Source organism: Phocoena sinus, chromosome 15 (assembly GCF_008692025.1).
Source record: "Phocoena sinus isolate mPhoSin1 chromosome 15, mPhoSin1.pri, whole genome shotgun sequence".
NCBI classification, from domain to species: Eukaryota; Metazoa; Chordata; class Mammalia; order Artiodactyla; family Phocoenidae; genus Phocoena; species Phocoena sinus.
Window position 1 is genome coordinate 67,561,619 of NC_045777.1, and position 12,677 is coordinate 67,574,295.

The 12,677-nt window shown below is 43.7% G+C and overlaps 1 protein-coding gene across 6 annotated transcripts in view; it reads right to left on the bottom strand.

Moving 5' to 3' along the window:
- COG7 (component of oligomeric golgi complex 7) overlaps positions 1 to 12,677 on the bottom strand; it is an 86,667-nt gene that overhangs the window by 16,584 nt on the left and 57,406 nt on the right. For 5 of the 6 annotated variants that reach the window (XM_032604129.1, XM_032604130.1, XM_032604128.1 and 2 more), the window contains 2 exons: positions 7,786 to 7,869; positions 4,019 to 4,133 (listed from right to left, as the gene is read on the bottom strand). In XM_032604129.1, coding sequence (XP_032460020.1) covers positions 4,019 to 4,133; positions 7,786 to 7,869 — 199 coding nt within the window. The remainder of the gene's footprint in view (positions 1 to 4,018; positions 4,134 to 7,785; positions 7,870 to 12,677) is intronic. The other variant, XM_032604131.1, reaches the window with a different exon arrangement.

The following is a 12,677-nucleotide window of genomic DNA, read 5'->3' on the forward strand; positions in this document are numbered from 1 at the left end:
TAGGGCATGTGGCACTCTACAGCACAAGATCGGATTTAAGGCCCTTAGTTCAGTAGATAAATGTCTTACAGATTGGCTCCTGTTCAAAACTCAGTCTGAAACATTTGAGTAAATTGTTGGTCATTGTGTGACTTCTTTGAATTGACATGGGAAGCATTCTGATAGTCTTTTGACTACTGAGTAGAGGAACTGTGCGGAGAAAACAGTAACAGTTTAGGATCTGTCCTTTATTAACCTGGGATAGCAGAAAATTCTTTGGCCTGTCGCTTAATGTTTCTGTGTCCTTGATACTAAAAACTAGAAAGGACGTGTTCACAAACCACCTGGTTACATCTCGATGGGGGGACATGAAAGGTGGTTTGTACTTTTTCATTTGTGCTTTCCTGTCTCTCAGTTTGCTACGTTAAGAGTTTTGGGATTAGAAAAAAACATTACATCTAATTCCCTACCCCACTCACCTGCCTCTGCAAAAATAATACACATTTCTGATTTATCACTGCCAATGAGAAATAAAGCATTTTGGATTCTAAAGTGTGAAAAAAAATATATATATATATTAGCAAACGAAGTTCAATGATACATTAAAAAGATCATACACCATGATCAAGTGGGATTTATCCCAGGGATACAATATTCACAAATCAATGTGATGTACCACATTGACAAAATGAAGGATAGAAATCATAGGATCATCTCAATTGACATTTGACAAAATTTGACATTTGACAAAATTCAACATCCATTTATGATAAAAACTCTCAACAAAGTAAGTATAGAGTGAGTATCTCAACATAATAAGGGCCGTATATGACAAGCCTACAACTAATATCATACTCACTGATGAAAAGCTAAAAGTTTCTCCTCTAAGATCAGGAACAAGACAAGGATGCCCACTCTTGCCACTTTTATTCAACTTAGTGTTGGTAGTCCTAATCATGGTAATTAGGCAAGAAAAAGAATAAAAGGCATCCAATAGGAAAGTAAGAAGTAAAACCATCACTATTTGCAGATGACACAATTCTACATATCGAAAACGTTAAAAAGACTCCAGCAAAAAGCTCTTAGAACTAATAAATGAATTCAGTAAAGTTGCAGGATATAAAATCAATATACAGAATACTGATTGGGTTTCTGTACACTAATAACAAACTATCAGAAAGGGAAATCAGCACTGCAACGAAGAGTAGTCCCCAGCTGCCACAACTACAGAAAGACCACGCACAGCAACGAAGACCGACACAGCCAAAAATAAATAAATAATATTTAAAATAAATAAATAAAAAGCTCCTGTACAGCAAAGGAAACCATCAACAGAACAAAAAGGCAACCTACTGAATAGAAGAAGATACAGTAGTCCCCCCTTATCTGTGGTTTTGCTTTTTGAGATTTCAGTTACCTAAAGTCAACTACAGTCCAAAAACAATAAATGGAAAATTCCAGAAAAAAAAACAATCCATATAGCAAGCTTTAAAATGCGTTAAGTAGCATGATGAAATCTCATCCTGTCCACCCAGCCCCACCCTGTCCTGCCTGGGACATGAGTCATCCCTTTGTCCAGTGTATTGTTACTGTATATACCACCCATGCATTAGTATAGGAGAAAACACAGTATATACAGGGTTCAGTACTATCCATAGTTTCAGGCATCCATTGGCGGTCTTGGAACACATCCCCTGTGGATAAGGGGGCACTACTGTATTTGCAAATCATATAATCAATAAGGGGCTAATATCCAAATATATAAAGAACTCATAAAACTCAATAACAAAAAACAACTATCTGATTAAAAAAATGGGCAGAGGGCTTCCCTGGTGGCGCAGTGGTTGAGAGTCTGCCTGCCGATGCAGGGGACACGGGTTCGTGCCCCGGTCCGGGAGGATCCCACATGCTGCAGAGCAACTAAGCCCGTGCGCCACAACTACTGAGCCTGTGCTCTAGGGCCTGTGCACCACAACTACTGAGCCTGTGTGCCACAGCTACTGAAGCCCGTGTGCCTAGAGCCCATGCTCCACAACAAGAGAAGCCACCGCAATGAGAAGCCCGCCCACCGCAACGAAGAGTAGCTCTCGCTCACAACTAGAGAAAGCCCACGTGCAGCAACAAAGACCCAACGCAGCCAAAATTAATTAATTAATTAAATTTATTTTAAAAATAAATAAATAAAAATAAAATAAAATATATGCCTGTATATATAGTCAATTTGATAGGCTGCAGAATGATCTATCCTACTTTCATTTGCAGCTCTGAGGATTATTAAAGTTAAAACATTTCTTTATATGTTTTAGCTTATTTGAATGCCTTCATGTTGTTTACTTATTTTTCCGTGGGTGTTCATCTTTTTCTTACGACTTGTAAGAATTTTATAAAATGAGGATATTAACCATCATCTATCATATATGTTGCTATTATTTCCAGTTTATCATTTATCTTTCAATTTCCTTTACAGTTTTTTTTTTTTAATATTTATTTGTTTATTTATTTGGCTGCACCAGGTCTTAGTTCCGGCACGTGGATCTTAGCTGCACCATGCGGGATCTTTAGTTGTGGCAGATGGGATCTAGTTCCATGACCGGGGATCAAACCTGGGCCCCCTGCACTGGGAGCATGGAGTCTTAGCCACTAGACCACAGGGAAGTCCCCTCCCTTTACAGTTTCTTTCATTTCAAAAAAGTCTTCCCTTCCCTATCATGAAGATTAATTAATATTCACTCATAGTTTAGCTTAGCAGGTTTCACATTTTAAATCTGAATTTTAAATAGAATTTTTTTTCAAAAATTATATAAGTACCATTAATATTTATAATCCTATGAAACTTATGGAGATTTTATTTGTATTACTTTTGCAAACAGTTTATGGAAATTTGACAACTATGGTGTATTCTCTGTGGGATAAAAATCTTGACATATTGATTCAATCAAATGTGCTTATTATACGGAACAATTCCTCTTTTCTTCTCGTTAATTTTCCTTTTTGATCTGTCAAAGCCTAAATGAGAGGTACAAGATTTTCTCAGTACTAATGTGGTTTTGTCATACGTCTGCCAGCTTCTTCTTTATATACTTCAGTGCTGTGCTACTGGCCACATAAGGGTACCTGACTACTACAGGTTCACTGTGGAATCCACCTGTTATTGACATAAAGAATCATTTAGTCTCATTTATTATCTTTTGATTTGATTCAACTTCTTTAATAATGATGCAGTCATCTTGTTTTCTTTTTATTTGAATTTACATGAGATGTCTTTTAGCAACCCTTTATTTTTAACCTTTCGATGTGATTTTCTTTTCAGTGCAGTACCTTCTCTTGAGCTGCTGAATCCTTTATATACCAAGTGATTTTTTTTTCTGTCTCTTCAGTATTACAGAGGGAGGCCTATAATGCCCCAATGTTAGGGATAAGATGATTTTGGATCAGCGAGTATGTGGTCCCTGTTCAATCTGTCAGGCCCAGACAATGAGAAAAAGGAAAAGTGTTAACGTATTATGTTTTTTTTACCTTGCCAGTTTAGAGACCCACGAGCCTTGGGGAGTTGGAAGCTCACTACAGTCAGAGGCATTTGGACAGAAGTGTTGTTAACCTCTACACTGAAGAGTTTATTTTTGTCTTGACAAGAAAAACTCTTCTTTTGAGGTGCCACTTTACTTGACAGGTGGTCCACACAGAGGGGGAGCAAAGAGAGAGAAAACACCTGGCGGGTCCCTTGCCCTGTGACCTCCCTTCTATCACCAATGAATGCCTACGACCCCAGGCCCACCTGCCACCACCTCCCAACTGACGGCACTGGGGGAGTTCCCCAGGGATGCCCCGCATACAGCAAGCCTTCCCTAATCCACTCTGTCCCGCAGAAGTCCCTCAGAGGGTGCAAAAAGAGAACCCCAATCTTTCTCAGTCACGACTGTACACTTTGACAACTATTTCAGTGCGAGTGTGGAGGATGGGTATGATGAGGGTAAGGTGCTACAAGGGGCATGCAATCACATCCAAGCCCGCCGCTCTCTTTCCTGCAGGTCTCTCTTACCTTGCTCAGGAGGAAACGGCAGCTTTCCAGCGTGCAAAGCCAGCTCTAGGGCTGAGTCCTCCTGAGTCACGAATGGCTCAAGGTTCAGGGGGAGGGACATGATATACTGCCCAATCTGAAACAAAAGAAAGCACTGTCAGCCCAACGTTGACACATGCGGCGGTAATTATTTCATGCAGTACATTTATGTGAAGGCAAATGGACAGACAAAACTGCAAGACCTTACAGCAGCTCCAGGTCTGATCTTTCCAGTGTGTGGTAATACTGGTGAGGCAACATCTGAAAAAAAAGTCACCGGTAGTTTGCACATAGATCATAGATTCATCCTTCTCACTGATGGCCTCAGTTTTTTGGAATGCATTCAGTGCGAGCTCTACCTCAAATGAGTAATGGATACTGGAATGCTTTGTAAAATTTAAAGCACTTGTATAAATATAAGTCATTATTACTGTTCATAGATGAAAAACCAGTAAGATGCTAATGTCAACAAGTGCATGGTCAAGCAAGAATTTCAATCCTGTCTTCTGGATTTGGATCTGGGTCTCTTACTTCTAAGTGATTTAACCAGGCGAAGGAAGGAATTTTGTTGGGGAAAAAAGCAGTTTATAATTATAAATTAATCTGGAGGAAAAACTGTATGTTTTCATAATACAAACTCTAGAAAATAAACCTTCTTGGTTGGTGAGGAATCACAAAGGCAGGGTTATAAGACATTTGGGATAAGCCCATGAGTAATTCAGGATTTGTCATGTGTTTGTCAGATACACATGACTGTCATCATGGATACATTTTAGACACCTATTTCTATTACAACTCACAACTGTTTAGCATTTTAAGGTAAGTATATGTGTCATTTCAAATGAGGTTGATTTTCAGGTTACGACAACGTAATATATATTTTCTTAAAAAGGTATTGGAGCCTGTTGTTGATTTTTTTGGCTCCATATTGATTTCATACATTCATTCCAACTTAGAGTTGATACTGATTCTGCAAGCTAAAAGTCCAAGGACTATTAGAGAAAGATCTTCTCGATCTGGCCTTACATACACCTATACGGTAGCAGGTGTCCAGAAGTTAAGACAGACTCCCAAAATCTACCAGCCCAGAGGACTACAGGATGATTACACCTTCATCTCCAAACACTTAATGTGGCCCATCGTGCTAACAAAAAATTGTGTTTGGTCTCCCTTTAAAGCGCTATGTACATAGATGGTAAAAATAAAAAAATCAGCACCTTTTCCTTTCATTTACTTAGTAAGTAAAACACTCTAGTTTGAGTATCTTTCACTCAAACTAGACAAGTGGTCACTTACGTCACTAATAACCACAACCACTGTACATTATTTCAGCTTGAAATGGCAACAAATTCATCATTTTTCCCCAAGGCTGGAGGAAGGGAAGGATGCTGACTTCTGGGGTTAGAATTTCTCCGTTGTAATTCCACTCAGCAAGCACTTCCTGAATGCCTACTATGTGCAGAGACCACAGGCATATTCCTGTATTTGGTACCCCTTTCATCTGTAGCCATCACCTCTTGGCTAAATCCACAAACCCAGCTTTACTTGAAATAAAGAATCATCATCGATATGCCTTGCATCTATGTTGTTTTATTTCTTCAAAGGATTTTCTCCTATTTCATCCCCTTATAATGCTCACAAAGTTCTGTGTGGGTGAGGGCATTCACCAGCAAGGCAAAGCATCGTTTAGGTGCAAATTTTCAATAATGTGACATCTCAAACTTGAATTAATTGTCCTTAGACTGTGGGGATTGCTGTGGTTCCTAGAGAGATTCCACAATGCCAAGTTTTTCTTGGGATTTCTATGTTTATTTCTTGGAAATCAACGTGGGAAGGGATGCTCACCATCACACCTGTAGATGTTTGTCTGCTATTCTCCCATATTCAATAAATACTCCTTGATATCCTGGCTGGGTAAGCACAGTGACTCAGGAAAAATGAATAGCTCTGTGGTCAGAAGGACCTGGGTTTGAGTTCTGCCTCTACCACTGTGTGACGTTGGGCAACTTACTTAAATCTGTCGGGGCCTTGGTTTCGCCATCTCTGAAATGAGGGTGATCTCATACTTACTTCAGAGGGCTGTGGCAAAGATGAAACTAATATGCGTGAGACACACATAAAGCACCAGGCTTCCTAACAGAGTGACTGCTGAATGAGTGGCTTCCCTGCCCCACTCCCATCCCCCAGAGCCTTGGTGCTTCTGACCGCAAAACACGGCTGCCACCAACCGGCTCACAAAGTTGTTGTTAAGATAAAATTTGGTCTATACTGCACACTATCTCATGGCACCAGTAAGAGCCTAGCACTGCCCCTGCACACAGTACGTGCTCGGTAGGTATTCATTTCCTGAGCCGAGGTCATCAGGAGATGACCTCATAAGGACGATGCCTACCTGGGGGCTGACGAGTGGCAGCCGGTGGGAAAAGAGCCCTGGCCTGAAAACGCCCCCTCGCCTTCCTTACTCCTCTGTGTTTAAAATCAACTCGATAGCCTTTCGAGTTCCTTCTAAGCAACATTGTTTCTGGAATCAATTTCGATTGTAATACACATGTCTCAATTCTAAAAATAAGATTATTCTCATTGGTTGTAAAGACCAACCAACAATTTTTAGTTCCATCCGTCCAGGGTATTGAATAATGCCCTGAAAACAGAGGAAAACAATTGCTGTTTTGGACTTGCTCAGTGAACAGAGAGAGGAAAGCCATCCTCCTTGCTACTCACCAGTGGGATCACACACACTTCCTCTAACTGTACAATATTTACTTCTAAAATCCCTTTGCAGGGGCCTCCCTGGTGGTCCAGTGGGTAAGACTCCACGCTCCCAATGCAGGGGGCCCGGGTTCGATCCCTGGTCGGGGAACTAGATTCCGCGTGCATGCTGCAACTAAGAGTTCGCATGCCGCAACTAAGGAGCCTGCATGCCGCAACTAAGAGCCCACATGTCACAACTAAAGATCCCGCATGCTGCAACAAAGATCCCACATGCCGCAACTAAGACCCAGTGCAGCCAAAATAAATAAATAAATATTTTTTTTAAATAAAATAGGGCTTCCCTGGTGGCGCAGTGGTTGAGAGTCCGCCTGCTGATGGAGGGGACACAGGTTCGTGCCCCGGTCTGGGAAGATCACACATACCGCGGAGCGGCTAGGCCTGTGAGTCATGGCCGCTGAGCCTGCGCGTCCGGAGCCTGTGCTCCGCAATGGGAAAGGCCACAACAGTGAGAGGCCCGCGTACCGCAAAAAATAAAATAAAAAATAAAAATAAAATAAAATTCCTTCGTATCTATTACAACGGTCATAACTTACACAGGGGTGGGTTCTAAAGTGAGAGCTCAAGGCAGAAATCACCTATCTCAAAATCACCCCTGAAAATTGCAGAACTCCCCCATAGTGTGAGGAAGACACAGTTGGGGTCTATCATTCCTGTACAGCATTTCTTATGCTCACTGACATTTAAGAGCAATGGAGCTGGACTCATACTCTGATGCCCTCAGGCACTGGCCACACCTAATATTGAGAGGGATGGGGGAGGGGCGGGAATGTGTTAGGCTTTGAAATCAGCATGTGTTTCATCAGCTGATTTAAGGAAATCAGCATTTCCTTAAAGTCATGGATATGGATGGGGACTATCCAAAAGCAAAGGTCCAGACAGAACCGATGCAGCAAGGACCGCTTTACCCAGAAGGGCTAGACAAGACAAGGTCTCAGATGCTGTGACCAGCGCAGAGAAAAGCGCACAGAGTCTCTTACATTGCTGATGTACTCGAGAGGAGTGAGACTGAAGGTGGGCAGGTCATCGGTCAGGGTTTCTCCAATGCCGGCGGTGTTCCAGCTCTAGGGGAGGAAGGAGAGGGAACAGTCAATGTCACAGCACCCAGGCAGCACGCGAAAGCACCACGTGCTGGAAACTACATGAAGAACGCAGCATCACCACAGGCACTATCTTTTCTCAGCTGGCCTTTGGAATCATCACCACGCGGCAGACCAGGGATTTCTCTTCTTTAAGGCATCACCTTGAAGCCTGCCATAGAGAAAGTAATCCTCTCTCTCTCTGCATCCTTTCAGATCCATAAAGCAGGAAATCCCACCTTCTCCACTCAACTGTTCCCTTCTGTGTTTACCCGCTCAGAACGTGAAGGGAAGAGTTGGATATTCTTGTTCTGAGTTTCTCTACAGGGTGAGGGCAACCGGTTAACAGCTGCTGGCACAGGTAGCCTCACTAACTCCCGGGTCATCAGCCAGCACTCTGAAGAGACCAGGACCCCCTAAAATCCTCCACAGAGACCATATGTGAATTGGAAGCCCTGTCTGGTTGCAGGAATATCCAAACCACATTCACCAACACTGCTTTACTAAGTTAGAGGTGCTGCTTTTATTCCACCTGCTTTCTGTATCTATGTCTCAACTGACTCAGAACTCAAAGAGAAAGGGATGAGAAGGAGCCTCCAAACTCCACCAACAGCTCCTTTGTCCTCTTCAGGACCCCCTGTCTGGAGACCTGCAGCACCTACACGTCTTCTTTCATCATTCAATGGGACTATGACGTCACTGTGGGAGCCTTCCCAGCCTCCCCTACAGAGTTAGGCCAATTACCAGCACACAGGTGGTTAATTATCAGTATGGCACAGCTTTCCACAGAAATCTAGTTGCTTAATTCTTACCTGAGTCACTCTAAGGCCAGCCTGGAAAACAAGGCCCTTTCTGGCTGGACTCCTGGAGTGACTCCCAAGGTCACGTGGTAGCTGCTCTCTGCAGCCACCTGATGCCTGATCTGGTTGCTTGATCCTTTAAGGAGCTTTCCGGGAATGTCATGACCGTGTCCACCCCTGGGATCCCGGCCCAGGCCAAGCCTCAGCCGTCCTCCCCACACTCTCTAGCACCAACTCGACTCTGATTTTCCTGCTCTAGACAAAGCCTTTTTTTCCCCACCCCTGCCCCTATAGTTTTCTAAACTCCTTGTTGTTGTTTTTTTATAAATGTATTTATTTGTTTTTATTTTTGGCTGTGTTGGGTCTTTGTTGCTGTGCACGGGCTTTCTCTAGCTGTGGTGAGTGGGGGCTACTCTTCGTTGCTGTGCGCGGGCTTCTCACTGCAGTGGCTTCTCTTGTTGCAGAGCACGGGCTCTAGGCACATGGACTTCAGTAGTTGTGGCACGCAGGCTCAGTAGTTGTGGCTCGTGGGCTCTAGAGCACAGCCTCAGTAGTTGTGGTGCATAGGCTCAGTTGTTCCGTGGCATGTGGGATCTTCCCGGACCAGGGATCGAACCTGAGTCCCCTCCATTAGCAGGTGGATTCTTAACCACTGTGCCACTAGGGAAGCCCTCCTTGCTGTTTTTTGAGAATCCTCTTTCGTTTCAAAATATCCTTCTTTTTTCAGTTAACTCCCACCCCACAGGGAAGGAACACACCGATCATGCACGTGCACTGAGTGCCCATGTGGTATAGCACCCTGTGCCCAGTTTTGTAGGGAGGAGACAAAGAATTGGCAATCTTAGTTCTTGCTCTCCTTGGGGAACCAAGACCCCTGACACACTCCCACCCTATACCCCCTATACCTACACACACACACACGCACACACACACACGCACGCACAGGCTTCCACTTCAAGAGTTCTCAGTGGCAGAAGTTCTCAGTCAGGTTATATACAATAAGAGTTCAGAGGAGCAAGAACCTAGGGTGGCTAGAGAAGGGGCCGGCCACAGGATGCATGAGGTGCAGAGAGGGAAGGCTAGAAAGAGAATGCACAGCTGTGAACAGCAGGCTAAGAAAAGGGAAAATGACGGGGCTTCCCTGGTGGCGCAGTGGTTAAGAATCCGCCTACCAGTGCAGGGGACACAGGTTCGAGCCCTGGTCCGGGAAGATCCCACACGCCGCTGAGCAACTAAGCCCTCGTGCCACAACTCCTGAAGCCTGGGTGCCCAGAGCCTGTGCTCTGCATCAAGAGAAGCCGCTGCAATGAGAAGCCCGCGCACTGCAACGAAGAGTAGCCCCCGCTCATCGCAACTAGAGAAAGCCCGCGCGCAGCAACAAAGACCCAACACAGCCAAAAATATATAAATAAATAAAATAAATTTTAAAAAGGGAAAATGAAAGAGAGAGAGAGAGAGAAGAGGGAGGGAAGGAGGGAGGGAGGGAGGCAGATAAAGAGACAGAGATGGAAAGGTAACCTGTAGAGTTCAAAAGAGACGTAAAAGACACATCACACATCCCCCAATCCCAATGTACAGAACTAATCTGGATCCTGATTCAAACAGTTAAATCATGACATTTATAAAACAACTGGAAATTTGAACACTGATGATATTAAGGAATTATTTTTAATTGTATTTTTAAGGGTGATTATGATACTGTGATTATTTTTAGAGTTCTTATTTTAGATAAGGGGTACATATGAAACAGAACGGCCAGGAGTTGATCACTGACGAAACCAGGGTGATGAGGACACAGAGTTTATTACACTCTTCCCTCCACTCGTGCATATGTATGAAAATTTCCATAGCAAAAAGTTGTTTAAAGTAGACGATCGCACTGACTGGGGGGAGCCAAGCAAGGGATCTGAATGCGGAGAGACAAAATCAGAGCGATGCTTTAGGAAGATTCACGCAGCAACTCTGAGAAGGGCTGTGGGCGGAGAGGAAGATGAAAGTCTCGAGAAACAATTCAGAGATGACGAGAACCCAAACCAGGGCAGTGGCCATGGAAACAGACAGAGACAGATTTAAAAAGAAGGAACAATACAACCTGGTGGTGAAGTCCTGGCACAGAGGGGCACAGGAGGGAGCAGAGGTGGTGAGGGTCAGTGAGGCAGAGAAGGGGAGGCCAGGAGCAAGGGCTGAGTTGTGGGGAAAGAGCACATCACCAGAGTACATCTAAAGGACCAGCACCGTGGGCTGCAGGCCCTGGGAAGGCTTCACAGAGGAGGCGGGAGGAGCGAAGTCAGAAGGTGATCGGGTGGAGGGCAGAGGGAAAGAAGGGCCAGAGTGGAAAAGTACTTTGGAATAAGGGCGAGACAGAGTGGGCTGATGAGGGAGGGCCTGAAAAAGCAGACAGAGAGGGTGGACCTGAAGAGGGTCAATAGGGAAATGATGCAGATTATTTTTGAATTTAAAATTTCCTTCAAAGGGCCACCTGTCACCAGGTAACGCAGGTAAACCTCAACAATCTATTTTGAAAGGGAATATAGTGTTGGTTTATATTCTTGTAATGTACAAGAGCAATACAATTTACCAGCAAACATTAAAAACAAACATTGAATGACCAGGGTTTAATTTTCAAATCCTTAAGGCCAGAGTGTTTGCCTTTGTATTGTGTGCTTTCACGCTGGCACTCTGGGAGAATTCCTCCTAATCGCCAAAGCTGCCTGCGTCCATTCCCAGCGCCCGAGCCATTGTGGTGAGGCCTGAATGAGAAGGCGAGACCAGGCAACCAAGGACCGGGGCAGAACAATGAGTGTGGAATGCAGAAGTAGAGGGGAAAGGACAGGTGGGAAGCACCGAGCTGGGCTCATGGAGAAGACTAAATAACTGGCAAAATTAAGGTTTCAGAACAGAAGGTCAAGACTTTAACCTTTGACAAAATAAAAATAATAAAAACAACCAAACTGGGAGGTTGGGGAAGGAAGATGAGAGATGTAAGGAATGCTAATCCCATTAGCTTTCAGGGCAGGCGAATCAATGTCAATTTCTATCTAAAACAGAAACATGATTAACAAAAACCAATGACTCCCATCTATCAGTAGTTTTCATAATCTTTCTTTCTTAATCTTGAAGAGATCTTCTGGGAACTGATACCTCTCATGGTGAAGAAACTATTATCTCAAGTTCAACCATTCCTTTGGTTTCATTTATCTTCTTTTTCTAGTTAAATTCAAATAACATTTATATTGTATACATTTTATGTTTTTTGAAAAACAGCATGTGTAGCACAATGCCATTTCTTCCTATGGATCATTTCCCTACCAATGCCTGTCCAGCCTTCAACATGTGAGTGGGTAGGAAGAGATGTCTGGCTTGATGATTTCTGGTCATTGGGACTTTGAAGGGGTTTACTGTTTTTCTTTGTACTTTCCTTTATTGCTTGAATTTCTGAAAATGAATATATGTAATTTCTATTTTTAAAAACTGTCATTAGTCTTGAGAATCACAGAAAAAAAAGAAAACCACCACGTATTAAGCATCTACTCTGTGACAGGGGCTGTGCTAAATTCTATCATATACACACTCTCACTTAATCCTCACATACCCATATGGTGAGAATTACTGTATCCCCACTTTAAAGATAAGGAGATGAGGCTCACAGAGGAGGTAACAGCCTCAGCCATGTGACCCAACAAGACCGCGCATGGGCGGTGCCCGGTACAGCTCCATCGACAGCACTTCCACTAGGATGTGACAGCAGGGGCCCCACACCACCAACCCCACACACAGCCCTGCCCCAGCCAGGCCAGAAGTGCAAAATCTGGTTGGAGTAGATCTCACGGCATTTCGCACAGACCTAACCAGATCATACGGTGAATAAAGCGAGTGGCCCTTGGCTCCCGGCCTAGTATGCTTTCCAGAGGGCAGCAAAAAGCAAAGGACTTCCTTAAAGGATCCCTTGGTTAGTAAAAGCCCATAACTGGATCTTTCCCAAAAGACCATCTT